Source organism: Corvus hawaiiensis, chromosome 15, assembly GCF_020740725.1.
Source record: "Corvus hawaiiensis isolate bCorHaw1 chromosome 15, bCorHaw1.pri.cur, whole genome shotgun sequence".
In the NCBI taxonomy this organism is placed as follows: Eukaryota; Metazoa; Chordata; class Aves; order Passeriformes; family Corvidae; genus Corvus; species Corvus hawaiiensis.
The window spans coordinates 4,208,362-4,236,109 of NC_063227.1; the positions used below are offsets into that span (position 1 = coordinate 4,208,362).

Genomic DNA, 27,748 nt, shown 5'->3' on the forward strand with positions numbered 1-27,748 from the left:
TTCTCCTCCGATAAGTAGGGAGTTTGCAAAGCGTGCTCCAGGAGAAATTTTATTTGAAGTCCCTTTGTAAAACCATTGCCACTTATTTTAGATTTTTAAAAAGAAATCCCTCCAAATATAAGATGGATTTGGCGAAGCTTCGCCCAGCCTCGTTTTCTCTCTTATTTCTCCTTTTTCCCATCCTCTTCCCCGCGAAAAAAAAAAAAAAACAACCCCAAACACGAACCAAACCCTGATGCTGGATTCGCAGCTTGAGCCCTGGAGCCGGCATCATTCGGCATCAGTTTAATGTTGACATCTCCCGGTGTCTCCCACCTCGCCCCGCACCCCTCCCTTTGGAGCCCTCTAAGGAAGGGAAAGTTTCTGCAGGGACAACCCTGAAATATTTGAAGTTGTCTCCTGGGCTCGGTGTTTACCCACCGCTCCGGCGCGGGAGGAAAGGCTCGCAGGACTGAGGCTGCAAGATAAGGCACATGGGCGCTGGGGTGACAGCTCCGAGCCGAGTTTGAGAAGTGGCAGGACCGATGCTGCTCCGCGGGGCAACGCGCCGGCGGCACTGAGTGCGGCTTCCCCCGCCATGCAGGGCCGGCTGCGAGCGGGCACGGCCCCCGGGGAGGGCTGGTGGGTACCGGGGCCGGGCTGGGGGGGCTGCTGGGGAGGCTTCGGGCTCGCCGCAGGATGGGATGGGGTCGGGGCTCTGCGGGGTTCAGAGCTTGAGTCTTTCTTCGTGCCCGGAGGGAAAAGCCCCGGGGCTACTCGGAGGAGGGAGGGATGCTCTGCCCCGGGGGGGCCCAGCCGCGTCCCGGCGGGGGAAGGCACGGGCCCGGGAGGCGGCTGGGGGGACGTGAGGCCGCGTCGTCGGAGCTGCCGCTAACCCGCGTGTCTCTGGTCCCAGCGGAGTGGGTCTGGCCCGGGCTCACTTCGAGAAGCAGCCGCCTTCCAACCTGAGGAAGTCCAACTTTTTCCACTTCGTTCTGGCTCTGTACGACCGGCAGGGGCAGCCCGTGGAGATCGAGCGCACCGCCTTCGTGGGCTTCGTGGAGAAGGAGAAGGTGAGTACCCTGGCGTCCCATGGGGACTTGGCCGCCTCTCCAGGGCCCTCCCCACTCCGCTCCCCCGGGGCCGCGACACCGATTCGTCCCGGGAGCCACGGCAGCCTCCCGGGCGCCTCAGTCTTCCCCTGTCCCGGAGGGCAGACGGGGAGGGGGTGTCCCCTGTTCCCTCGCTATGTCCAGGGCTGAGGGACGGGAAGAAGGCTGAGAGCTGCCCCATCCAGCCCCGGGGACACCCGGCGTGCGAGTGATGGAGAAGCTTTATTGACACAGTTTTCCTTTTCCCTCCGGCCTCCCGTGTCCTCTTTGACTTCAGGAAGCCAACAGCGAAAAGACCAACAACGGGATCCACTACCGCTTGCAGCTGCTCTACAGCAATGGTAAGGGCTGGGAGCCCCCGGTGTCGGCCCCGTCGCCCCCCGCCGCCTCCGCGGCTGCAGAGCCCAGCAGCGCCCGGGCAGCCCCGGTTCCCCTCCGCTCCCTGCGCTCGGTGCCAGGGCGCTGCCGGGACACGGGCGGCCCCGGCAGGCCCGAGCCCTCGGGCGAGTCCCGGCGCGCTGCCGCCGGCCGGCCCCGCTCCTCACTCCTCTGCCTTGTTTCAGGGATCAGGACGGAGCAGGATTTCTACGTCCGACTCATCGACTCCATGACCAAGCAGGTGGGTGCTGCGGGGCGGCCGCCGAGCAGGGGGGTGGCAGCCGTCGGGGCGGCCCCGGGAGGCGAAACCCGCCCCCGCGGCGGAGCCGCTCTGCCCGGCGGGGAAGGGACGGGGCCACCGCTCCCGCTCCGGGCACCGGCCGGGCTGCGGGGCGGCGAGGGGGGTCCCCGCGGGACCCTGCCTGCTGCCGGGCTGCGGGAGAAAAATACAGGCGACTCTTCAGCCCTCCCATTCAGGGCTGCGGATGGTTTTGCCGCTTAATTAATAAGAATTAACCTCCGGCCTCCGGCCGCCCCCGAGCGCCGCCAGCACAAGGCGCTGCCCCGGCGCGGGGCTCTGTCGGTCCGTCCGCTCCTGGCGCTGCCGCCGGCTCCGCTGGCTAAAGGAGGAGCGCTTGTATCGCGACACGTTTGCATGTCGGAATAGCCCCCAGAATCGCGGCGCGGGCAGCGGCGAGCTCGGTGTTGGACTCGGGGAGGGCAGCAGGGCTTGTCAGTGGATTAATCCTCATTTTAAGCCTGTTCTTTAGCCTCCCAAACAGAGTAATAACGTGCGTGCCTACCTGTAAAAAATACTTTTCTGTTTAAAACCAGTATTTTTGTAAAGGGTCTATCTGAGCAAATCGGTTCTCTCTCCCTTTTTTTTTTTCTCTCTCCTTTTTTAAATTGTTACCCTGGCCTTTTTTCTGCTCCTGTCAGAATATTTTTCTCTTAGAATATGTTTCTTTTAAATAGTTAGGAACGCTTTTGAGCCTTTTCATCCTTAAAATATGTTTCTTCCCCTCCTAATCTGTTTTACTTGTTAAAGAATATTCTTAAATTTTATTTAAGAAAAACATTAAGGGTTTTTTTTTTGTACCGCTAGGAAACGTCAGTCCCTGTATGTTGTCTGCAGGGACAAAACTCTTGGCTTGTATTTGGGTTTCTTTTCTACAGCAAAACATAAAGCTCTAAGGGCTGAGTTTGTTTTACAAAACTCTCTTTGATGGTCCCAAAACATCTTTTCCTGCTATTGAAGACTGTCTTTCAACAGCAAAAAAAAAAAAAAAAAAAAAAAGGAAAAAGAAAAAAAGGAACTTGGGTGAATTTTACTACACAATCCACTGTGCATCTGAGCTCTGTTATACTGTACACTTCCAAACAGAGCCCATTCCCTGTAGGAATTAAAACAGCAGCTACATACCCTTCTTCATAAAAAATCCTGGAAAGCGTTTGCTGTCATTCCCTGGTTTTCAGGCACAAATTGGTTCGTTTGTGTTAAAAGTAACAAAATCTTCCTGATATATGAACTCTTTTTAGTCCTTTTGGAGCTTGCGTATTTCAGTGGAGATCGTGTGAGAGAGTCTATCAATAAATATTATCTTTAAATAGCTTTCCTATCGTTACGGAAATGCAGAAGCCTCTGCTCATAATCCTGTTGAAAGCAGAGCCCTGAACTCATGGAGAGCAGTGGATTCAAAATAATTTTCTTAACAAAGGCATCTTGCATATGAAGAGTTCATCCTAAGGCACTGTTTGACCTCTTGGTCTCTCATTATTATCAAGTCATCAGAGGGTCTTTGGAGAGAAAGGGGAAAAAAACCCCCGAGATACAGTTTATTTGTAAAACCTACCATGTAGCTTTAAAGAACGTTCACAATGAAGAAGGAGGAGAAAAAAAAAAAATCTGTCTGATTTCAGGAAGTCTTAGAAAAACAAAGTTAGTGCAAATTACAGATTTTGGGAAAAGTGCAGTGGGGTTGAGAAGCGAGGATTTAAGAACAAAAGCTCTCTGAGCTTGGGTTAGAAAACGGGGAGCGAAAGGCTGTTTTAGACGCAAACATGTTTGTTTACATATTAATTTCATGTCTGTAGTTTCTTTAGGCATGACTATAATTGCTTATGAAAAATAGGGCATTGTCATGTCAAAACTGTGGCATGTGCTGCTCTGAATTTTTTCGGGGGCCAGACGCTAAATTCTCCTTCTTCTCCTTTTTTAATTCTTTCTTTTCAAAAGTGAAATTATTTCAGAGTTGGGATCGCGTTGGTTACTGAATGCTTATTAGGAAGTGAAGTACAACACATGACAGAAGCTCACCCAAATGTTGAATATATCATTTATATTTTATGACAGTGAATTATATAGAAGATTCTCAAGTAACTTTCAAATCATCAAACTGTAATTAAATATTGCAAAGACTGTCTGAAAATTCTTTAATTTTTAATGAAAGTTAAATATATATTGTCAGTCTACTTGAAGGTGTAGTATTTTAATGCATGACGCTGAGAACAAATTGGATAATGAAATGATTACTTTTAAATGAAACTGTTGCAGAAGCGTACACGTTTCAGCTGGCAAGTATCTGCTCAGTCCTCACACACGCACATTCACACACTTGATAATTGTGAATTCCCAGACTGAAATTGCAGCTACTCTGAGGTTTCTGGGGGCAAATTAAAAATCCCACAGAAGCAAAGCTTGAATGAGTTAGGTTCCCCAGATCATACAGGAAAGTATCTGTGGCTTTTTTTTTTAGAGTATTTTTTTATTATTATTATTTTTTAACGTGGACACATCAGATTTAAATATATTCTCTTTGTCTCACAGTTACAAATTGCAAGGTTTTGTACAGTGGCGGATTATTAAGTTAGGTAAGATAAAATAAAAGCCCTTCTGCAAATCAGACCTGGATTTCTTTACATAGGATTGCTGCTCAGAGATTTAATGGGAATGTCCCATTAGCAGCCTGCGTTATACCAGTAGGTAGGCAGGGCTTGGCTGTGCTGGGGGCTGTGTACGTACTAAAGAGGAGATGTGAGTGTTCCTGCTCTGCCTAAGTCAGGGATTTGTTTGTGTGGCTGTGCCCAGCTAAGAAACTCATAGCAAGAGCCCTGTCCTGGGTGGAACAGAGGGATCTCCGTGTCCTGGTGCATGCGTGTTTCTCTGTCAGCTGAGGAGCAGGATGGGAAGTGGGGCTAGAGAGTGGCACTACTGAAGCAGCCAAGAGTTGTGTTGTGAGCTGCATCCCAGGGCAGAGCTGGTCTGTGGGATGAGCTGTGCACGCACTGCCCCAAACAGGAGCTTGGGCTGCGCATGCACTCCTTGGGAACCTGGGCTGGGGGACTTCCAAACGGGAAACCCAGCCGGGATTGGTCTCAGAGTGCATCATTTTGAGTTGTGCTTGGGGTATCGCACTTGGCCTTTGGTGGTGGCCCCGCAGAAGCGCTGGGGGAAGTGGGAATTACGTGGCTTTTGGGGGTCTCACTAAGTTTCCGAAATGTGTTCCCATCACTTAAAAATTGTAAATGCTACTCACAAATCATTCCCGTGGCAGGGAATTTCTTTCCAGTTCGGGTAACAACATTCGGTGTCAATAATGGCTTAATTAAATTTTCTTTTATGTTGTATTGGCACCTCATTTTATGTCAGGATCACATTCCTAATGTGCTCAAAACCCTGTAGAACCCCAAACTTTTTAGCTGTTGCTTTCCATAAAGCAGCAGCTCCTCCTGCAGAAGATCCGCTTCTAACAATGATGCATTTTGAAATTGCCTGCAAAATGTGAAATATGTCTGCTCTAATAAAACTGGAGTTTTTAAATCCAAGTCAAAGGATTTTAATATGTTTATGGAGAAGGGATGCCTTCTATTTCTTTGGCTGTATTTTCATAAAGCTGAGATATTTCACTATTAGGAAAGATGGAGGAAATAAATCTGAAATACTTGTTCCCCACCCATTTTTCCTTCAGCTGTTCTCATCCATAAGATATAACGGATGCTAATAAGGCTCAGGCATCTTAAAAATCATAAGTTTTACTCGATGGCTATTGTCTATTGCTGAGAGCACTCATGAGTCAAAAATCCTTCCTTCAGACTTAAACCCTGTTTATATTTTACTTTTTTTTCCCAGAGCTATAACTCTGGATGCAAATGGTTTTTCTGTTGACTTGTCTGTCATTCTCTGATGTCTGCAGATATTTGATCAGCTCTATTCTGTGCATGGCATGGCCCTTCTCTGGCAGCTACGCGCATGGGAAAAAAAAATGTTATCAATAAGTTCAGAGGAGCCTCAGCAGACTCGGAGAAATTTCACACAAACATAAAACAAAACCTAACCCCTGTGACGGGGAAAGTTTACACTGTGCCAGATTTTAGCAGCTTTCTTGTGCCTTTGGTGAGATGTCAGAAGCGCAGGTGATTTTAATTTTCTTGTACAGAGAGGAATGGAGAAGTTTGGAATTTGCATGCATGATCAGGACCTGTGTTTGGGAAAATGTAAACTCATCACAGTGGAAAATGTGTTGTTTGGAGTCTGAGGGTGAAAACAAAGCTGAGGATTTTGGAGAGACTGCCTGAGCCAGATGGCCTGGTGCATTCCCAGTCTGGCAGCCCAACTGCTCCCTCCTGTATAATATACAGCCATTTGTTCTGAGATATTTACGCTAGAGCTGTTTCCATGTGAATGTTTGAAAACCATTAAAAATGAACATATTAGGAGAGATAAATTTATTTAATTTGTGTGAATACATCGATAAGCAGGCTGTGAATCAAAGGCAGAGGGAGACTGGATAAAATAATTAGACGCTTCTGAATTGTGCGTTGAGAGGCAGAGCAAGAACTCCCTGTCCTCGCCCCGGGACCAGCTCCGCGCTGCTTGTCCGGGATAAACCTCCCTGGGATGAGTCGAGGTTTTGCCTGGGGAAGGGGTAAAACCTCGGGAAACTGAGGGTTAAGGATTCAAAGCCAAATAAATATAATTCACAGTATTTTCTCTGTAGATATGTAGTGGATACAAGCCTAATCTTCTCTGGGTAAAATTCTGGCCCATCTGAAGTCAATTGCAAAGCGCCTATTGAATTCGGTGAGGCCAGGATTTTATTTTCTCCCTGTGTGTACGGCTGTAAACGTCATTCCAAATCATTTCAGTTCTGTTTTGGAAAAGACCCTAATTTTAATGAGTTTTCCCTTCTCTTTTATTTCTGTAAGGGAGATACTTTGTTTTTCGAGGCAGATGGAATCTGAAAGCAAGTGGATTTAGATGCACGTTGGTGATTTCTCTCCTTCTCTTACTCTTTTAAAATCAAGGCCATGACATAACTGAGTAATATAATGACCATGATCTCATTCCTTCAAGATTGTTTTTCGTCCAGTTCTGAAAGCAGGATTGCTTGACTGGCAAACTGACACCACGATTCTGCCCTCACTAGTACCAGCATAAATCTGGATTTATTCAGGAATGGTTAAGGACAAAATCTGTCTCTGTATTTTTCCAGCTTGTTTGTCAACTCTTTTATTGCTTTATCCTACCATGTCTATTGGGGAAAAAGTAGATTAAATGAGAGCTGTAGCCTTGACTTTTATATTACCCCCCTTTCTTTGTATTTTTTTTTTTTTATTATGTTTTTTTTTTATAATGAAGTCCATCGCTGAAAAGTTTGGGCGAATTTTTGGATGTACTTGACTGCGACGTGCTCAATGTAGTAAATTTTATTTGCTGTTAACCAGTGAATTGAATTAGATTTTATGCAGCTTCATTTAAATGGAAGTGAGAAAGTTTTATATTTTTGACACTAATTTTTCGGGGCCTGATTTTGAAGTCCGTTTGTGCATGAGTGATTGTTACTCACTGGGACTTCTTGTAGGAAGGTTACTTGGGTGAGTAACAGCTGGCAAAATAGAAGGTGAATTTTCTGGGGAAATGTTTAGGTTGTTTGGGAGAAGAAATGCTATTTTCGAGTGCTTATGAAACATCACCGAGTTAAATCAACATGAAGTAAACAAAAAGAAAAAAACCCAAAGTCTATAATTTTGCATTTCCTTTGCCGGTGTTTTGTTGTGCAACTCTGATGTGTATCTGCGGGCTTATTTTTAGCTCTGCTGTGGTCTAAGTTTATGCACTGTAACTTTCACTTTGTCTCTCATTAATGTGATCCCTATTTGACAAAATCACGACGACGTTAGTGCGACAGGGAGCCCCGACGCAATCATCCCCTTTCAAAAACTGTACTTAAAAACCCCATAATTTATTTAAAAAAATCAAGATATTTTTGTTAAAAAGAGTAGCTTTTCAAATCCGAGAGTTAAACATTTTCACAACAGTAACATAGTAGATCCTTCCTGTAAAAATACTTCTGGCAGCTCTAACGATCTGAAACTTTAGCAGTTCCTGTTTCCTTTTTGAAACTAATTGTAGAATTAATGCTTCAGAGCGGTGTGGTTCGCGAGGCGGTCGAGTATGTGTAGGGCTCTCGGGCAGCCATTCATGGGGGCAAACAGTTGGCGCTTCACACCAGTAAATTGGGACACAGGAGTGGGGAGACGGGGATGAGCTGCTCAGAAATGAAGCCAGTGCATCCTCCTGCTTCCCAGAATTTCCTAGAAATTCCTGCAGGAATAGGGTAGGTGAGAGGAGCTGCGTTTAACACGGAGAAAACAAAATGCGCACGGGTGCAACTTCGATAATTGAATGCAAATAAAGTGAGAAGCAAATCTTTAACATGGAGGGAGGCAGAAGAATGTCATGCACGCAAAGAAGGGATCACTGATGCTAAACACAACAGACAAGGTGATTATGTACCACAGTGTTGACTCTGCCCGTTCATTATTGCTATTTAGTTGAGTTATTTAAGCGGGTACCTGGAGGTTAAGTAAGCACAGCAGCAGGAAGGGGAGAGGAGGAGATAGGGCAGGAGGAAAAAGGAAAGTAAATGTTGTGTTCTGGTTTGTCATTTCTAGCACTTCCTTGGCTCCACTGGCGACAAGCTAACCCATCCTGGGTAAATTTATTTTAATATTTGAAAGTGTAAGAAGAATGAGCTGAGACCAGCAGCCTTCTCTCGTCTCCTGTTACGCTGTGATTGTCTGGAGGTGTCAGGGGGCTGGAGGTGTTTGTCCCCACTAAAGGCCTCAGATCTGTTCTTTCCCCTCCTGCTCTGCGTTCTCAGAGGGAGATTATTTTTTAACTGTTGATGAAGTCCAAGAGGTGCCATGAGCTTCCTCCTTGCCTGGCCTGTCCCACTGCTGGGTGGACCCTGCTAACCTGATCTGGGGTTTTCTGGAGTCTTTGCAATGTCCCCGCTGACTGACCCCACCAGGTGTCAGCCGGTCGCTTCAGTTTTCTACCTTTGCCTGGAAGAAGCTTCTCCCCATCTTCCCTTTTAATGCTGGGAATGGGGCTCTTCTGAATTTGTCCACCTCCTGCTGTAACACATGTAATTCCATTTTCCAACGCTTCTTGCAAACCATCTGTACCTCTCTTGGGCACTGATGTGGAAGTAGCTCAAGGTGGGGGTCCCAGTCTGGGATCAGGGGGTTGCTGGTATCTGTACTGGGGGGACTTTCCATGCATCCCCTTTATCCCAGTGCTGAGTTCACAGCTGTTGTGCCTCACTGATGGAAATGAGGGGCAGAAGTCAGGTGAGACTCTGGGCCCATTAGTGGCAATTAGTTGCAGCCTCTGTTTTATCAGCTATAAAACCCCAACTCAGGGGCTCTCAGGTTTTAGGGGAAGGTGCATAACAAAAATAAAGTTAAAAAGTTAAAACTAGCAAAGGTAGCATAGGCCCATTCCCAAAATTATTTATGGAATTATTAAGTAATTTTATAATACATAATATTATTATTATTATTGCATGTTGCTATTTAAATTGTGTAAGAGTCAGCTTATGCTTCTTCAGCATTGTGGGTCTTGAGGTTTGTGCTCCTTCTGGAGGTACAATACCTCTTACCCTTGGTGGGTTACATTTGTAAGGACTGGAAAAGCAGTTCATTTTATATTAAGGTAACTTATTTTTCTCTCAGTATTTTCCATGCTTCCATTTCCAATTAATCTCATTCCTTAAAATGTCTTACATCCATAGAGCACACTTCTTAAATTTCAGTCTCTATTTTACTGTTAACTTTAGGGAGACCCATCTTAGATGTCATTTTACCTGCTGAGTTTTTTCCCCCAATTTCTTCTTTTAAAGTCTGTGTTTTAGAGGCTGAAAAGGTCACACTGAGCTCAAGGGTAGCACTGTTGCTTAGATGCAGGGGTGGTCATCCCTCCAAGGCTGGGGCTCCGATCCCAGCTCTGGAGTGGCACCCTAAAAGGTTTAGAAACCTTTAGTGCCAGCAAAAGATGCTGTTGCAAAGGAAACTTCACTCTTGTTCTGCTGCTGGGGGGCTGGTGCCTGGGAGCAGGGGTGGCTGGAAAACACGACTCTGTTGGGCTGAGATGGAAACCCTGTCCTGCAGGGGCTGTGAGCACTAACCCAGTTCATGTGTAACGCCGATCCCTCGCTGCTGGTGCTGCTGGTGGGAGCAAATGTAGGCTCCTCTTGAAATGTGAACACACTGCCTTTCCACAGTTTTAGCTTAAAGGATTCTCCCTGTGCTGTCTCAGAGTCAAATTTCTTAAGTCGGTTGATCCTCTGTTTGTTTTGGTCTCCTCTGCTCTGGTAGGGCCTTCTCCTCACTTATTTATATCCCTGTAACTCCGGAGGTGCTCTCTGGAAAATGCTGGATCAGGAGGTTCAAGGGAAGAATCAGGCCCAGGCCCTTTCTCAGGAGCTACCAGGAAAATGCCTGGGCTGTGCAGTTTTTGTAATTAAAAATGCATGAGCTCTCTCTTTTCTTTTTTTTTAATGAATAGGACCCAAAGTATACCAAGCCTTGCTGGTTTTCTTTTTTTCTTTCTTTCTTTCTTTTTTTTTCCCCCCCTTCCTTTTAATGCTATTAGGTTTATATTTTATTCTGAATTGAAAAGAAAATTGTGGTTGTCTTGACTACTAAAAAAACCCATCCTACACACCGCTGGAGAGATGTGCAACAGAGAGGAGGGAATTTAGCTGTACTCAGCTTGTGTTGTTTTTCAGCTGCAGGTCTTGGAGCAGGTTTGGTGGAGATGCCAGGTCTTTTTAGTCTGAGCTGTGGCTTGCAACTCGCTAGGCCTTTGCTTACCATGATGTGTTTTGATTTTCTCCATACTCAACTTTATGCACAACTAAAAACGTGTTTTATTTCTAGGCGATAGTATATGAAGGCCAAGACAAGAACCCAGAAATGTGCCGAGTTCTGCTCACGCATGAAATAATGTGCAGGTAAGAAATACCCCTCTTCCAGTTAATTAGTGATGGGAAGATGAATCTGTCTCCCAAAATCTAGGTTGAACCTACAGCTATATTTGGACTTAAATTTATCTTTCTTGCATTAAACAATCCCAAAACAACACAGTTTGGTGTGTGTGTAATTAGCAGCAAGGTCTCAGTCGTCACACTAGTTTTCAATTATTTATAAAGAGTTATTCTTAACAGAACGCTGCTGGTTTTCATTTAGACACTGTAGCCCGCAAAAGGTCTCCTCACCGAAATTAACAGTCTATTATAGTCTTGTAGCAACCAACGTCTCTGCCCCCAATTCCCAACAAAAACTCCTCAGCAAAATGACAAAATACTATTTTTTTTTTTTTCCTGGGTGTGCATTAAGGAGTGAGGTCAGGGGGTTCTTTTGTCCTGGTTGCTGCTCACGTGGGGTCCCTGCTTGGCCGGAGTGGAGCAGCTGATGCTCCTCCGTGCAAAAGATGTCGTCTTCTGGATTTTCTTTAAACTTCCCCATGCAGATTGGGCTCTGCCCTGTGCTCCCTTGCCCTGCCTGGGGTTGGTGACTTTGATTCAGTCAAATATCTTCTTCCCCAAACTTCTGCAGCTGCTTCCTTCTCTGTTCTGGCTGGTTGAAATAGGTGAAGCCTCTTCTACTTCCTTTTTGCCACAGACCCCTTCGCCACCTCAGAGAGCTTGACCTCTCAGTCTCATTAGAGTTAGTGGGTGTTTTTTGCATGTCTGAAAAAATCATTTGTTACATGTTATTCGATGGCAGAAAATAATTCCCTGGTGGAAGACAAGGCGTTCTTGCATAAGCTTATTGTTACAATCACTTGTTTTAAGACTGTAAAAATGCCATTGCATGCGTTGTAACTTTTACAAAACACATTTACTAAAAAGGAGTAACTTGAGGGTAAAAACTAGTACCCACTTCTAAAAGAATAAACTTGGATGAGGGTTTCCTGGCAGGGGACAGTATTTGACAAAATACTCAGATGGAAACTTCTCTGTTGGTTAATTTTTTTTTTTTTTTTTTTTTTTTAATTCTTGGGACGTGCATGTTTTGTCCTCCACTGACAGCTCCTCCTGATAAAACTCTGCTGGGGGGTAGCACCCTGTGATGAAGGCAGAGAAGGAGTTGCTCTCCTTGCTCTGCCAGCTTGGGTGAAACCCTGCACAGCCCCCCCCTCAAATTCTTCCTTGCAGCAGGATTTTGGGGGATTTAGTTTTCATGTCATGTTTTTCTAGGCTGCTTCCTTCAGTGGGTTTGGCTTCTTCCAGGAAACCAAAGACAACCCATTGCAGCTCCAGAACAATCAGCAGCTCAGTGTCTCCAAGAGGTGCCTGAGCCTCTGCTGCTATTGGGAGCCTTGTTGCTTTGCTGAGGACTCCAGGCCACTTCTGCCTTTCCAAATGGAATCCCAGTCATGCTGACAACTTGTAATTGCCCTAAAATTCATTGGCCCAATTAGCACGACTTTCACACTGGATACCTAGCTAGGAACAATTCATGGAAATATTAAAGGAGGCCCTGACCTGATAAGACTCAAGTGCCTTTTACTTTTCTCCTGTAACAGACCAGTAAAACAGTGGGACTGGGCACATGAGTAAAATTAAGCACATGTTCAAGTGCCTGCAGTGTCAGGGTCTGAATCTGTCATTAGTCCTGGGTGATGTGTCCTGATCCTTAACCAGCAAGGTTTGGTGGTAGGAATAACTCACTGAGCCAGAATCAACTACTTCAATGAAATAATTTTCTTACAGGTAGTTCAGGAACCTAAAGTGTAAGAAGCAAATTAAAACTTTATATAGTGGGCTGAGTTTTAACCAGAAGACCAAATGCCCGCATCACAGATTTACAGCCGTTCAATATACTTTGACTGAGACAAAATTATTTCTGTTCTGGGAATGTGGAAAGATGTGCAGTTGTTCCCTTTATTAAAGCACTTTGCACTTTCTTTGTTCTTAAAATTCACTGGCTCGGGAGCTTTATTCTTCTCCTCCGATTTATTTACTGCTAGTCCTTGCTTTGTGTTTCATGGCCGTAAGGTGGAGGGGTAGGAGAAACCCAAACTGACTGTAGTAGGCAAATGTTGTGTTCCTGACAGGGTGGGGGAGACATATTCAAATTTCTTACAGCTCATATTAGATATTCCCCATTTCCTTTGCTGCCCATACGTGTGTAAGAGGGTGCTGTTTGTTTACCAGGCCGCTTGACCCTATTGCACAAATCTGTCATCTATTGTGCTGCTAACATGCTTTTAAATTGCAAATCTGATGCTCTTTAGGGGTCTAGAAGGGGGAAAAAATTCTCTCTCCACACCATTCTGTTTCTCTTGATTTCTTGCCTGTTGTAAGTGGAAGTTGGGATGTGCTGAATTTGCACCAGGGGTGCAAATGCAGCCTCAATTATAAGCATAAAATTAGAGTCTGTTCCCCATTAATCAGCCCAGCTAATTGCTATGCACTACCATTAGCCATATGGTGTGAAAGACAGCTTGCTCTCCCTAAGATGAAATTTCTTCATTTCAGACATGAAATAGTGAGGGCTCTGTATTTTAAAATAGCTTGTTTTAGATATTTAATTTCTAAACAACTTTCAGCAGTGCTTTCTATCAAGGCTAACTGCACAATAAAACTTTGCATTTATGTGACAAAGCTGGGTATTTATAGTGTACTACAGCTACAGCACGGAGGAGACAAAGAATTCAAATGTATAAGAGAGTCCTGGCTGTGGTAGGAAAGCGAAGCTGAGGTTTGCTTCAGGTGGCTGTTTATTTCAGAGGATTTCATTGTGTTTTGTCAGATATAAAAATCTACACGGTTGGTGAAAATGTTAATAGCTGGGGAGAATTCACAACCTCAGTGGAATTTATTAGTATTGTAGGCAGCATGGGGAGGGACATCTATAGTTAATATTGCCTCAACAATTTCCATTATGAAACCTTCAGTGGCTTACAGCTTTGCCAAACTTAAACTGTTCTGGCTGAAATATCCTTTGCAGGGTGTCGGCCTCAGGCTGACTTTCTTTGGAAAGTTTCAGCTAAAATGGTTCAGTGATTTCTGAGAATGAGGTTGGAGTAAAAGATGGTTTTTGTCTGTGTAAAATAAGATCTTACAGCTGTTTTGGTGAGGGGGTCCTGCACCTCCACGCTCCAGGGTGAGGAGCCAGTTTGGGGCAGAGGTTGTCCTGATGGCATCACTGCTGGAAGGGATCCCACCTCGCTGGGACCTTGTGCAAAATCTCCCACCCAGCCTCTCTGGCGACTTGTTTGGGCCTGGCAGCCGATGATCGGAAAGTCGCCTCGGCACTGGCCACGTGCCACGGGCCCCTAATTCCTCATTGTTCATTGTCCCCGGGATACACAAAGCAGGGCTCCTGCACAGGGCACGCGCTGGCCACCGCGCCAGGAGGGGGCATGGCAAGGGAGGGTTCGGGGTGCCAGACACTGGGGTGAGGAGGCTCGTCCTGTGGGCCCGGGCAGTGAGAGTAGAGATCCTCCAGCACATGGAAGGGAAGAGGAGGAGGATGATGGGGAGCAAGAAGGCAGGAGGTCCCCAGAGGGTTGTGGTGAGGAAAAAGGCAGCAGTAAAAGCTGCGGGTGGTGGTGGCGTGTGGAGGAGCAGGATGGGGACAGTGAGGGGCTCAGGAACGAGCCATGAGGATGACAACAGCAGTAGGGTGCTCAGAGATGGGATGCAGGTGCTGGAAATGATGGGAGGCTGCATACTATCAAGGACTACTTGTTTTAAAAACAAGCAAGCCCCCCCCCAAAAAATCAATTTTTGTAGGCTTTTCCTGTTGGCCAACATGGCGTTGTGTCTGAGCTGTGGCTCCTGGCCCCACCTGGGGAGAGGTGTCGTGGAAGAACAACAAAGACAAGTCCTTGTCCTCCTGGCTGCAAGGAACTGGCATTCCCTGCTCTTGCACAGAGCCTTGCTGGGAGCTGGAGGGTTTCTGAGTGGTTTGGAGAAGCTCCTGGGAATTTAAAAATTCTTTCAGGGAAAGGAGAAAGGGTGCTGAATATTTAGGAACTTATTTCCAAGTGCTAAGTAGGCACTAAAAGCCAAAGCTTTTGAGGGAAATTGAATTAAAAGCACTTTTAACCAGGTCTGAAACTCAAGATCTGCATGATGTTTTAATTCTCCTCACAGAAAGACTAGAGTGAAGAGGCCTCCAATTCTGCTGTTGGGGGTGGGGGGGGGGGGGGGAACACTAAAGGCAGACTAAAATTTAAAATATAATTCTCTAGATCATGAAGGAACATTCAGGGCCTCCTTTCATGCCAGAGAGCCACCAGCTGGTGGGACGTACCAGCCATGCAGCCCCTCCACATCACCCTCAGATGGTGGTCAAGAGTGAGGTGTCCTACTGTCACTATTGGGGTGTGCTTTTGGGAAGGTCAAAATTAAGGGGTCACCTGAGGAGCAGTGAAGGGGTTGCCCTGCTCTCGAAGCCGGGTTGTCCCCACTGGTCAGTGCCTGACTCCATCCCACTCACGGCAGGAGGTGAGACCGAGGTGTCCCTGTCCCCAGGCCCCTGTGGCTGCCTCCCCCTCTGGGTTAATGCCCCGGGAAGGTGCCAGCCTCTGAGCCTGGTGGTGTGTGGATGGTGGTATCTGCCCATCTCGTGCTGGGAGCCTGGGAACCTTTGCCTGCCTGAGTAAGTGTGGCAATTTCTGTCCCTCCAGTCTGCTGGGAGAATGTCAGGACTAGCCCTGATTCGCTTCAGTCACAAGAACTGCATTGTCTTAACTTGTGCCAACTCTGTTTCTAATTACATTTTAATCATTTAAAAATGATTAGCAGTTTTTATTGCCTTGTTTGTGGGTAAATTTTCTCACCCCACACATTCTAGCTGCACTCCAATGACAAGTCCTTTTATAGGCAAAAAAGCCCCCAAACGTCCCCATGACTATTTACCTACAGCATATTTTATTCCTTCCTAAATTTTAATACTTTCAGGGTGCCAAGGCTCTGGCATTTTCTGGTGGATCAATTGTGGTATTGTGCTGTAAAATTAAGCAGTTTTTTTTGGCAATCCCAAACAATGTAGCTTCCACCGAAATGAAGATACTGCACATGTGTTAACTGTGAAAAGTTTCAGCCCTGAATAGTTGCCTTGAAGCTTTTTGCGGTGAAAAGAATTATGTATTTTCCTCTCTTTGAAAACAAAATTATTATTTTTTTTTTAAAGCCATGTTTAAACAGGCTGTTTTTGTAAAAGGCCCCTTTTTTGTTATCTTTAGTGTGGTTAGTTGCTTTATTGCTAATCTTGGTGGGTAACTGTATATTATTCACTCTATTGTTCAGCAACACAAGAGAACCTTTGTCATACTCCCAACAGGGCTATTTATATAGCGTGGCATTTCTGAGGGCTTCTTCCTGCCCTGATGTTCTTCCACCTTCTGGGGAAAGGAAAATAGTTCATCTGAGAGGGAGGGTGAGTAGCGGTCCCTCCCGATAGCTGCTGAAATCCAGGCGAGATGCAGGTCCCTGGGATGCCACTGGGAACAAACTTAGTGGTTTCCAAAGATTTGGTTGGTTGTGGTTGAGGTTGACCAGAAAGTTTATTGAACAGGGACGTGTGCTCAGGTCTGGCCAGGGAGAGCAGTCGGGGTGGTCCTCACTGCCTGACACTTGGTGCCCTCATGGGATGGCGTCCCTGCAGTCCTGAAGCTGCCCAGGCTTTGTCCAGCAGGTCCTTGGGGACCAAGAAGGACTTGGGAAAGTCAGGAGCTTATTTATTTATTTATTCCTTGAAGCCTTGACTTCAGTGGGGGATTTTCTGTTAAGGGACATCAACAAACAGGAGCTTTCCTTGTGAGATGGGGGTTTCCTCCCTGGGGTGAGTGGGTGGATGAAATCTAAAGGCTTTGCTGACCTTTGTGGTTGTGATTTGGTCTCTTGGGTTTAGATGGGCTGGTGGGAAGAGCAGGGCAGCTCCCTGCCACAGCTCCAGAGGCACCAGGAGAGATTCCCACCTTGAACAAGAACAAGTACCTTGCCTATGAACTCACCTGCAATATATTTATGCCTCCTTATGGAAAACAACCCCTGACAAGGAATCATCAAAAACCAACAATTTGACTTCTCTTAGGAAACAATGAGCCACCTTAGTTCAAAAAGAATCCCAGCCTTGAGGTCAGCCATGGAGCAGTGCTTTAGGAGACGGAGCTTATGTTTCACATGCCTGCTTTGTATCTGACCTGACGCAGGGCACCAGCCTCCAGAGCAGAGCTCTCCGTGGCATTAGTGATCATTAACATGCTCAGAAAACTTGGGGAAACAGGCGCGCTCGAGCATAAAAAGCTGCTGCTGGTGCTTGCATTTTAGCTCCCCCATTAACACCAGTGTTTCTTACAGGGAGAATAATTGCGCCTTTGGAGTTTGGGGGAAGGTTTGCCAGTAGCTGGGAATTGTGTGGAAGCAGGAATATCTTGTGGATGTGTAACACAAGCGTTAAGCAAATGTAAAAACCAGGCTCAGCAGGGAAAAATCTGCCTTATTTTGTGTGCCAGCGTCTGTGGGACAACTGTTAAACACCGCGGAAAAGAGGCTACAAATAGGCAGCTCTCCCTGTTTCGGGCGATCCTTGAATTATTATTTGTGAAAGGGGCAAAACCCCTTCTCTTTTTATATTTTCTGTTGCTAACCAGCTGTGCAAGAAGTTAAACATTGTAATTAACCCATATGTGATCCAGTACATTTGACTGATTTGCAGGCAGGGCTGGCAGGGTAACTCGAGCCGGCAATTTGAACCCACCATGTTCGTAATGATGATTTTACAGTGTAATGGTCGCACTAAATCCTTTCGCTTTTGCTCTGTAGCCGCTGTTGTGACAAGAAAAGCTGTGGCAACAGAAATGAGACTCCATCAGATCCAGTGATAATTGACAGGTAAGGACTGCTATTGTTTCCTTCCATTTTTTTTTCCTTCCTCCCTCTCCTCATTATAATGAAACACCTGCCCTGTGTTGCTAATGGGGAAGAATTAGGAGGATATACGGATGAAATTTTGTTTTTTGATACAGAATTAGTTGTGCTTTGCAGTTGTGATTGCCTTGGAAGGGCCATATGTGGGATAACGTAGGGATACTGGAGCGCCCTGCTCTGTGGAGGGCTCCAGCTCTTGTAACTGATTCATGTGCATAAAGAGGAGATTTTTCTTTGACTTTCTGTGACTCAATTCACATGCTATGCCAGGGAAGCTTCAGGAATAAAATAATAATAGTTTGTGATTTATGAAATGTGGTTGGGTGCTTATAAATATTTAACTTTTATTTGAAAAATGTTTGAATCATTATCACTTAGCTACTGTAGTTCTGTTGGACGCAATCCATCTACATTTTAAGGCTTTTATTTATGCATAAAAACAGTTAAGAAAATAGATCTGCAATGTAAGGTTTTTTCCCTCTTATTTTCTCTGGTTGGAATACAATTTTGACTGTATTGTCAGTTGATTCATTAATTTTTGCCTGTCTTAATTATTGTGTTTTTAAACAGATCCATATTGTTAATCTGACATCACTGAGTAAATCATTGTAGTACAATACATCTATTCCAGTTGTTCTGAGCCATGTGTAGTTTCTGTTGCTTGCAAATGATGCAAAATGGTAGCCAAAGAGCCATTTTTACATTTTAATTGTCCAAACGTGTTGTCCAAAGCCGTGTGGGATAGCCAGAGTATTGTGCAGTATTACTCTAGTGGAGTTAAATGGCTACGAAGCACCAAAAGTGTCTGTCAGGGCTGGGGAGAGCAACACCCTGTGAACAGAGGGACCCCAAAGGGAGCTACCCAAACACACAGGGGTGAGGGCACAGAGCATGTGCCTCTCCTTGCATTGCTGTCTGAGTTATGTTTGCTGTATGAAGTTTAAAGTATTTTCCATGCCAGAGCATCCATTTTATGAAAGGAGGTGGGGAGGGTTTGAGATGTTGGGGGCCCCACACGGAGAGCAGTCCAGAGCCTTGTGCTCATCCCAGCTCCCAATTCTTGGATGGGTTGGGTAGGAAAGTGCATATATTGGATGCTTATAGCCTGTGTTTTGATTAGCTGTAATAAGTAATCCTGAGACTGTTTAAATCTCAGAAGATATCCCTACCTATTTTTAACTAGGCATATTTTCATCTTCTCTGAGCACCAGGTAGCAGCAGAGAAAGCGTGTGTGTGTGTGGGGAAAGCCCCACAGTGAAACCTGTACGGAGCTGTGTTTTATAAGCATGCTGCAGAGCTGAACACTATAAACATGGTGTTAGAGTGGCATTTTGAGCGACATGAAAGCTACAAAATTCACATGAATTTTTCATTGTACTGGAAAGTGAGATGTTAGGATGCTAATGGCAGGTTTGCAGAAATATTTTGTTTAACTATCTAGTATGCAAAACTGCCAGTTGCAAATCATTTTAAATTTTGAAAGCCAGAGATGCTGTCTGTTACATGCTTCCTGCAAAATTAGGAAAATAGGTACAGGAAAAAGCCAGCTTTAGGTTCCTAGCAGTGATCCATTCCTCAGTCTATACATGAATTGATGCAATAGTTACCAATTTTGAAGTTTCTTCTTAAAATGCAAGCTAAACACAACTCAAAGCTGATAATGCAAACCCTGCCTCGCCACCTGCACTGAATCAGGCTTGTGAATGGGTTAAGCTTTTAAGTTCTTTGCTTGGTTTTAAATTGTGACTTTGATACAGAAGGTTGATATGACTGTGGTTTGAATAACACTTGATTTTGACCTGTTCCTGTGGGTTGCAATGGCATAAGAAATTTGACTCAGCAGTACTGTAATTAGCCCTCCCCCTGTTTTTGAAACAGGATTGTGTTACCTGGATTGCATTAGTGTGGCTTCTATTGTTGCCGCTTCGCATCTGTCCCAGTAGGGTACTTAAAACCTTTTCTTGGCCAGGGCTAGTTCAAACAATTTAGGCCAAGCAAGTATGTGCTTTATACAGTTAGTGGCTTTAGTGATGTTTCTAGTGACATTTATCCTATTCGTTTTCTTGTCCCCTTTGGTTTGGAAAGGATGAAGTGATTTATACGGAGCCTTTTTACCTTAAAATGAGTCCTTTATAATCGTTCTATGATTAAAATGCCTGCACAAGTCAGGCCATGTGTTTGGTTGTGCTCCATTGTCACTTCTCCATGCACACAGTTTTTAACTATTATGTCAATTGATATGCAAAGCCATATTTAGTTATTTTTATTTGCATTGAGCTTAGAGAATTCATTTACCATTTGGGCTAAAGCACTCCCGCATGCCTGGTGCTCTGATCAAGTCTTTGCCTATGGATTTAATCTAACTCTTGCATCAAATCCTGTGAATCCACAGACTCTGACCTAACATAGAGTTTAACACAGAATCTATCCATGGGATTTTTGACATATGTACTTACATGGAAATGCTATCCTCCTCTGACAAGTCAGAATACTATCTTGGATTGATTAATTCTCTTTGATGAGGCTGGAGAGACTCGGGATAGAGAGGGCTCTGGCTTTGTGGTGGTTTGGTGAACTTGGAGAAGAGGCTGTTGGGCAACTTCAAAGTTACATGTGTTGTATTCTTCTTCAAACCCTGGATAGATGTGAAATCAAATTGTATATTTCTCTTTAATGAAAATGTGGGTTAAAGAAAGAAAGTCCATAGCTGTGTTTGAAATAGGATATGACTTTGTTTATAAAATTGTTTTATACTTTGTTCTGTTATAGTATCAGCAGATACAGCGGTGCAAGGGACCTAAAGAAATTTATACTTATATAAAATAGTGATTTAAATTTTCTCTGGAGAACAAAATAAATCTATTATGATTACAGAGCAGTTATCCCAAGGAAGTTTCTTGGAAACCTCTGTGTGTCTGCATCATCTTCTTAGCATAGCCTGTATATTTTATCACTAATCCAGTTACATGTGTTGAGATGAAGATCTGATGAACAGGAACTCATTTTAAAAGGGGTATTATTGTCACAATACAAATGCACAATTCATCCTATGAGTGCAGTGGCAGGGCTGTATTGTAATCACACTTAAAGAAAACACAGAGCACTTCCTGTTATTAAATTAAATTCTAGATTGATTTAGCTTTCAAATTGTAACTCGTATTTGAATTTAAAAGGTTCGCAATAAAATTCCTGTGAAGAAGTTGAATAAATTGTAGTTTTATTACCACTCTGGATATCCTGGTGTCCTAACCTTTTTCCTTACAGTTATCTTAGTTCAATAAATAAAACCTCATTAGACTATTCCCATTTCAACGAGTTTATTAAATTTTACAGGAGTAATTAGCATAAGCTGTGCTAATTTTTCTGGAAGACTAATGAGAGAGCTTCCTAATTAGGTTTGCTTTGTAAGAATCAGAAAAGATGATAATGACAAAAGTCACATAGGGGAGAAAGTGGGGCTTTATGTTATTCCTTGGTTCAGGAAAAAGGCTCCTCTCTTGGCACTCTGTTCCAAACTTTTAAACCCAATTTAACATTGTCAGGACTGATATTTAATGGTGTTACCAGTGCCTGCTGGGGCTTCTTTACCTTTTATGGCTGCATCCAGTAAATAGGAGTCCTACTGACTGATAAAATAGGAATAACCGCTGCAATCCCAAATATAGTGGCAGAAAATATATATACCATATATATCCTATATATCCTGCTTGAGATGTTGTATGGAAAAAGGGCTGAAAACAGGCAGCTGCTGGCTCATCCCAAATTTTGCTTCTTCCCACAGGACTTGAGCAGGCTGATGGCAGTGACCTGGAATTGGCTTTGCTAATATTTACCAATATAGGCAGGGCCTGTAGTGAGAATCTGGCTGCTGTCTATACTGTGGATTAATAATCTTTAGGTGAGGTAGAAGCCAAGGGGCTTTGTGCTGGAGCTCCCCTGGGAGGAACTGTGTGTCCTGTAGGGGTGGGACACCATGGGGATGGCCAGGGCTTCTTCTGGCCCTGCTCTGGTAATACACTGAAGGTCTTCATGTGGCATTTTGGGTGCAATTTGGGAGCAATGAGGAGGTTTGTGCCTTTCCAGTGCCGTCACAGCTCTTGTCCATGGAGCAGAGGTGGGGACTCTTGGATTGGAGGTTGTAATATTTCCTATGGCTTATTAGATGACACCAAAGTATATTTTAATACATGACCTCCTACCAGTGTCTGAAAGGCCTCTGTGCTTCCAATATGTGCAGGACACTTGTCTGGGCTCTCTGTAACCTGTGCCCAGCACACCCAGCCAACTCACCTACAGATGGGTTTGAAATCTTTCAGCCTGTAACCTGAAAAGTTTTATGTTTGTGGGTAGGATTTTACTGTGCAATGACATGAAAAGTCATTACCTCTGTTTTACCACTTCACAAGTCATCATGTAGTGGATTGTGTTTTACAGGCCTGATCATCTTTTCATCCTAAATACAGGCAGGTGGAAAAGTGACTGGGAGGACTGTATCACACTCCCTGCATCCTCCCCACAAACTGCTGAGGTAGATGTGGCAAATAATGTGTTTTGCAGTAGCTTTCCATGTCTGGAGGGAGGGGGATGGAGATGCAGGCAGAACCTGCCCTCCAGGAGAGGTTCTGGCAAGGGGACAAGGTGGGTTTTGCTTGGGAGGGAACTGCTGAGGGATGCTTTGCTGCAGGGGGTGGGGTCAGTGCTGCAGCTGATCCCCACCAACCTCCAGGGATGTGGGCTTGTCATGGCACTGGTGTCACAGTGAAGTGGCAGGAGATGCCAGGTGCTCTGGCAGTGGCCTCTTGGCAGGAGTGCCAATTCCTGCCCTGTTCTGGTCATATCCTTGTCCTGCTGGCCATATTGGTACCAGAACCTGGCTGTGTGGAGTCAGGGAAAGCTCTGTCTGCTGGTGTCCTGCTCACCCCAGGGATGGGGCTGTGGGAGCCTAGGGGTCCCATCACTGCTGGGTCCTTGGGTGGGTTTTCCACACAGAAGGAGCAGGAGGGCAGGCATGGAGCACTCTGATAGGCATCCAGACCTAGGTGCAAAATGTCCCTGGGCCTGAATATTTGGCTGGAATTTTGTGTTGGAAAGTGCCCCTGTCATTGCTGTGCCCCTTCCAGAGCCAGATGGGAGTTATTGATCCATCAGGGAGGGAGTCAGAGGAGCAGAAGCTGGGTGACAGAGCTACCCCCAGCACTGCACAGAGATGTCTCCCAGGCTGTCTTTTAATGCTGTGCTGCCTAAACCTCCTGGGCCTCTAAGCAGGGTGTTCAGAGACAGAAATTGGCCTCGAGCACTTCATGTGAGCTCTGGGAGCCTGTGAACCCACACATTTCTGAGAGGGGAGGGACCCAAACACACATCCTCCAGGATTTGGTTGTGATTGATGCAGCTGAGAAGCATTACCCAGAACATTTCCCACATGACTTAGGCAACCAAAGGCATTTTGAGCTGTTGTGAGATAAATGGGAGACTCTGATCACTAGATGCTTCTCACACTGAGATTCAGGCTTGAATGCTTGTCCCTCTACGGGTGTTCCTCATGCATGTGGTGTCAGTCTTCTTTCTGGTGATGAAATCACTGGAGCTGGGGGTAACTTTGCTAGGATTCTTGCAAAAATCTCTTGGTCTCAGCCTGTTGGGGTTGGCACATATTACTGCTGCTTATAAATTCCTTTATTTTGCTCTTGGGGCTGAATGAACTCGGTCAGGGTCAAACCAGCTTCTGCTTATTGTTTGTTTGATTTCTCTTCTCTCTGCCTCCAAGTATAAGAATTTTTGTATGCTCTTACAAGTATTATGCAAAACCTTAATTTGGTCTGAGCTTCACTCAGAAGGTTTGTGAATTTCTCAGCAAACCTGCCCTGAGTTTTCAGTTTGTTATTAAATCCCAAACCAGGCAAGTCTTATGTGGTTTTGGGTTTCACTGAAAACATTTTACACTGCTCTAATAGTTACTTGCTTCTCTCAGTGATGCCTTTTGAATCCACAGCAAGTGTTTGGGGCTTTTGTTAACTGTGATCTTATGCTCGATTATTACTATTTAATATCATTGGTGATGTAGCAGAGGCTCTATTGCAAAGCAGGCTCATTGTGCTGAATGCTCTGTGATTTCTAAGTAGGAAGATGATCCCATTTCTGAAGAGAAATGGTGCTCCTGATGCAGAGTAAAAATTGAGATTTTTCTATTGAGACTAAAAAGCTTGTGTTGAACATCCTGGGGATGAGGGGAACTGAAGACAAGATTACTGCTTTTGGCATTTGACTGTTAGTGCTCATCCATAGCCATGGGCTTGGCCAGTTGTGACTTGAGTGCACACATGGGATGTGCTGGACCTGCAGCTCCGAGGCCCCAAGGTCAGCGTGTCTGTGCCAGGAAGTCCCTTGGGCTCTTCCTGAAAATCTCAGTCCTGCTCAGCAAGGGTTAACAGCTTTAAGAGACTTCACTGGTTTGTTTTAGTCCTCAAAGTCCATCCTGAAGACCCCGTGGATTTTATTGTGCAAAGGAATCTGAGACCTCATGGATTACTCTGCTGTGCTGTTCCAGTGGCAGGATTTGGGTATTTGAGGTTGGAGGTGCTTTAAAAAGTTTGGTGCAGTGACCTCCTGCAGCACCAGGAAAGCTCCGAGTGCTCTGGTCCCCGTAGGAGCCCAGGGCTTGGCAGGGTGATCCATCCCTTTGTTTTTTGTCACAAAACTTCAAATGTGCTCTTCATACCTATTGATTTCTTAATATGAACTCCTACTTCAAAGCATGTCCTGCAGCAGGGAGGATGTGCTGGGCACAGTGGGCTCCCTGGCTCCAAGAAGATCAGTGCCAGCTCTTTTCTCTCAAGAGTGGGGATTTTTTTGGGGAAAAAAACCCCCCATATGTCTATATATATGTATATATACACAGAGTTTCTGGAGTGGATAAATTTCCTCTTCCATCTTAACACCTGATTTATTTCCATATTTGCTGTCGCAGTGGGAATGCATACATGAATAAGAGCAATGGGGAAATGTATTTGCAAAGATCATCCTCAGTTTTAATGCAGATTAGCTAAAATTCTTCTGAACATGAAAAATGGATCTGAGCTCTATCCCAGCATTTACTGGATAAAAACACAACTCAGGCTTTATTCTGCAGGAGCTGAGGTGTGTGAGTAGTTTTCTTCATGTGAGTTTTCATAAATGTTTGCATGGTACAGCCATCAAAATGTATTCTTATAAGTAATTGGCCACACTTATTAAAATAACTATGTTAAATTCACAGACACTTCTGCCTGCTGGAAGTATTTAATTTTAATATAACGTCTAACTAATAAAGTTAAAAGAGAGTAAGAATGACTTGTAGGTTACTGTGCAAATCAGGACTAAGTTTCTAGAAATGGTTTTAACACCATCCTTGAAAGGCAGCATGTCTCTGTAGTAGCAGTGGGAAATGCTGGTGTGATTTTTCCTCTTTCTCTGTAACATCGTGATGTTTTTTTCTGTAACAGTTCTGGAAAAGTACAGAAAAGCCATACAAAGTTCCCAGTGTGTCACATTAGCAACTTTGCATAGGTAGTTTGTGATCAGAATATATTACTGTATCAACTGCATGTTTACTTCTTTTGCTAAGGACAGTATTTTAGAGGTTTTTTTTCTTTTTAAAGTGGAATGAATAATTTTCTACCCACTTTTTGAAAATGGTGTCTGGAAATAGGAAATGTGAATTCAAATTTTTGGTTGTTGTTAATATGTGAATTATATGAAATTAGTTATTAAAAGGCTTTATATCAATTCACTGAAATTATATACTGGACTGTAGTAAGGTGACCCAGATATAGAGCCTTTCAGAGCAATCATTGAAATGCTATGAACAGTGCTGTTTTGTCTTTGGTTTCTTGCTGCCTCTAAAGGTGTAGGCAGATGAAGATAACTTGAAAAAGAGCTATTTCTCCAATTACAAGCTTTTGTCCAAGAGCAAAGAAAGATTTTTAGACTAACAGCATTCACTATAACAAAATTAAATTCCCTTCATCTGACAAGAAGTGGAGTCTGGCAATAGTTTGGGATTTTTTGTTGGGGCTGGAGCGGCAGCTGCCCTCTGTGCCCCCTGGTTTTCCCAGACAGGGGGTGACCTGAAGTGGGGGGAGAGAGAGGTGGGGAGGGTAGGAGGGCAATGGGTGCTGTCCCCTTCCTTTGAGGACATAATTTCCCCTTCCCAGGGCTCCGGGGAGGGCCAAGGGAGCAGCATCCCACTGCCACCCTCCCTTCCCTGCCCCCACCGTGCCAGGAGGCCCGGCCAAATCTTTTTGGGTTTGTAACAACACGTCCAATCTGGCATTCCACAACTACGGCATCTCGCTAACGGGCTGAGGCACCAGAGTTCAGTAATGTAATAGAAAAAGTAATGGTGTTAGCTAACACATCCTTAATAAGATATTGTCTGCTGCTCTGCCATATGCTACCGAGCAGGCTTTCCCTCTGTGGGGCTTTTGAGTTCTCTCAATAAGATTATTTCAAATACTCTAATCCTGAATCATTGACATGAATACAAAAGCCTAGTGACATCTAATAGATGCCTCTTAGCTTTGCTTTTCCTCTTGTTCCTTTCCTTTTTCTTCCCTTTTTACCTGACAAAAAGCTTACAGACACTTGGGCTCTGTCTCTCGGTACCAGCATGTGGGTCCCCTCATGAAATATAAAGGAGGAAAAAGGGCTGACATAGGGCTGATAAGCCACAGAGCAAAGGGCTATAGAATTAAAAGTAAATGCCAGTAAATCCTACCCTGTACACTCAGTTGTTCTTTTATTGTTTTCTTTAATTCTTCCAGTGCCATGCTGGGCTAGAAAGAGATGAAAAATGGGGCTACCAAAAAAAAAGAGAAGGTGATGCTACAATGCCAGGGTCTTGCAGGCTTGCTTGATTCTTGGGTTTTCTTAGTGCTCCTCTCACCTTGACTTTCTAATCAGAGTTGCAAACATTCAGCTAAACACATAATTCAATTGGCTGAATGTTTAGGTCATTTTTTTCAAAGATTAATTAAAAAGAAAAGAAGACACCCTCGAGTGACATGATTGTGACCCTGGAACCGATTAATTTTATATAACTGAACATTAGAAAGACTTAATATTCCAATGTGAGTGTCTAGCAATCAAAAATGATCTCCCTCTTAGTGTTGTCTCCATGACTGTCAGAGGCAGAAAATCATTTTCTGTTCATCTCCTTTTGGACTTTGACAAACTCTTCTTCCGTTGATTCCAAAATCTGCCTTTGGAAAAAGTTACTGGTGCAGGATACAGCCAGTGTCTACAATGGGTTAAAAATAAGCTATTTAAAACACAATACTTTTCCTTCATTTTTTTCCATGGTTCTGCAGGGAGACTCTCAGGCACTCCTGACCAGCATACCCATCAACTTCCACCCAGCTGAGTCAGGTGTCCTCTGTAAACTCCCTCAATATAATCCTTCAGTTGGATTTTTTGGCATCTGCATCACTACATAACCATTGGCTGACTTCCCAGATGTTAAGTCACTTTGATAAGTGGATGTTAAAAACCACTTTACCTAGTTCAAATTTTGTAGAAAGATGACACAAGGAGAGGAGAAATGTGTTCTATATTCATTATAAAGTTCTTCTCTCTGAAAGAAGAATAAAATTAGCCACACTCAGAGCTATTAAGATCTGATGGTCGCTTCTCCTCCCAGCTGCTCCAGGTGCCTCTGCATCTCCAGCACAGTCCTGCAGGAGCTGGGATTTGGCTGCAGAGAGGAGCGCACCCCCTGGAATATCTTTCTGGGGATTTTACAGGCAAGAGAAGGAAAGGACCTGCAGCTCAGATCAGGATTTACCCCTTTTTAAAGAAAAATGAGGAAATTTGGCTGCGTTACAAAGGAGTGCCCTGGAGTTTTGGGTGATCTGGGGCGGAATTTGTTTGTTATGTTGGGGTTTATGTATTAAAAGCAGATCTGTAAAGCTTTTTTTCTTATCTCTGAGTCTTCCAGTTGGTACCATGGCCTGGTGTTACTGGGCCCTGTTGGCCTCTGAGGCTGCTGAGTGAGGGATGCACAGTGG

At 44.6% G+C, this 27,748-nt stretch overlaps 1 protein-coding gene across 9 annotated transcripts in view; it reads left to right on the forward strand.

Annotated features, from left to right (window-relative positions):
- Positions 1–27,748, forward strand: part of EBF1 (EBF transcription factor 1) — a 271,179-nt gene that overhangs the window by 1,375 nt on the left and 242,056 nt on the right. For 8 of the 9 annotated variants that reach the window (XM_048319834.1, XM_048319838.1, XM_048319835.1 and 5 more), the window contains exons 2-6: positions 896–1,052; positions 1,369–1,432; positions 1,655–1,710; positions 10,695–10,768; positions 17,600–17,668. In XM_048319834.1, coding sequence (XP_048175791.1) covers positions 896–1,052; positions 1,369–1,432; positions 1,655–1,710; positions 10,695–10,768; positions 17,600–17,668 — 420 coding nt within the window. Of the gene's footprint in view, positions 1–434; positions 622–895; positions 1,053–1,368; positions 1,433–1,654; positions 1,711–10,694; positions 10,769–17,599; positions 17,669–27,748 lie in introns of those variants that run through there. The other variant, XM_048319842.1, reaches the window with a different exon arrangement.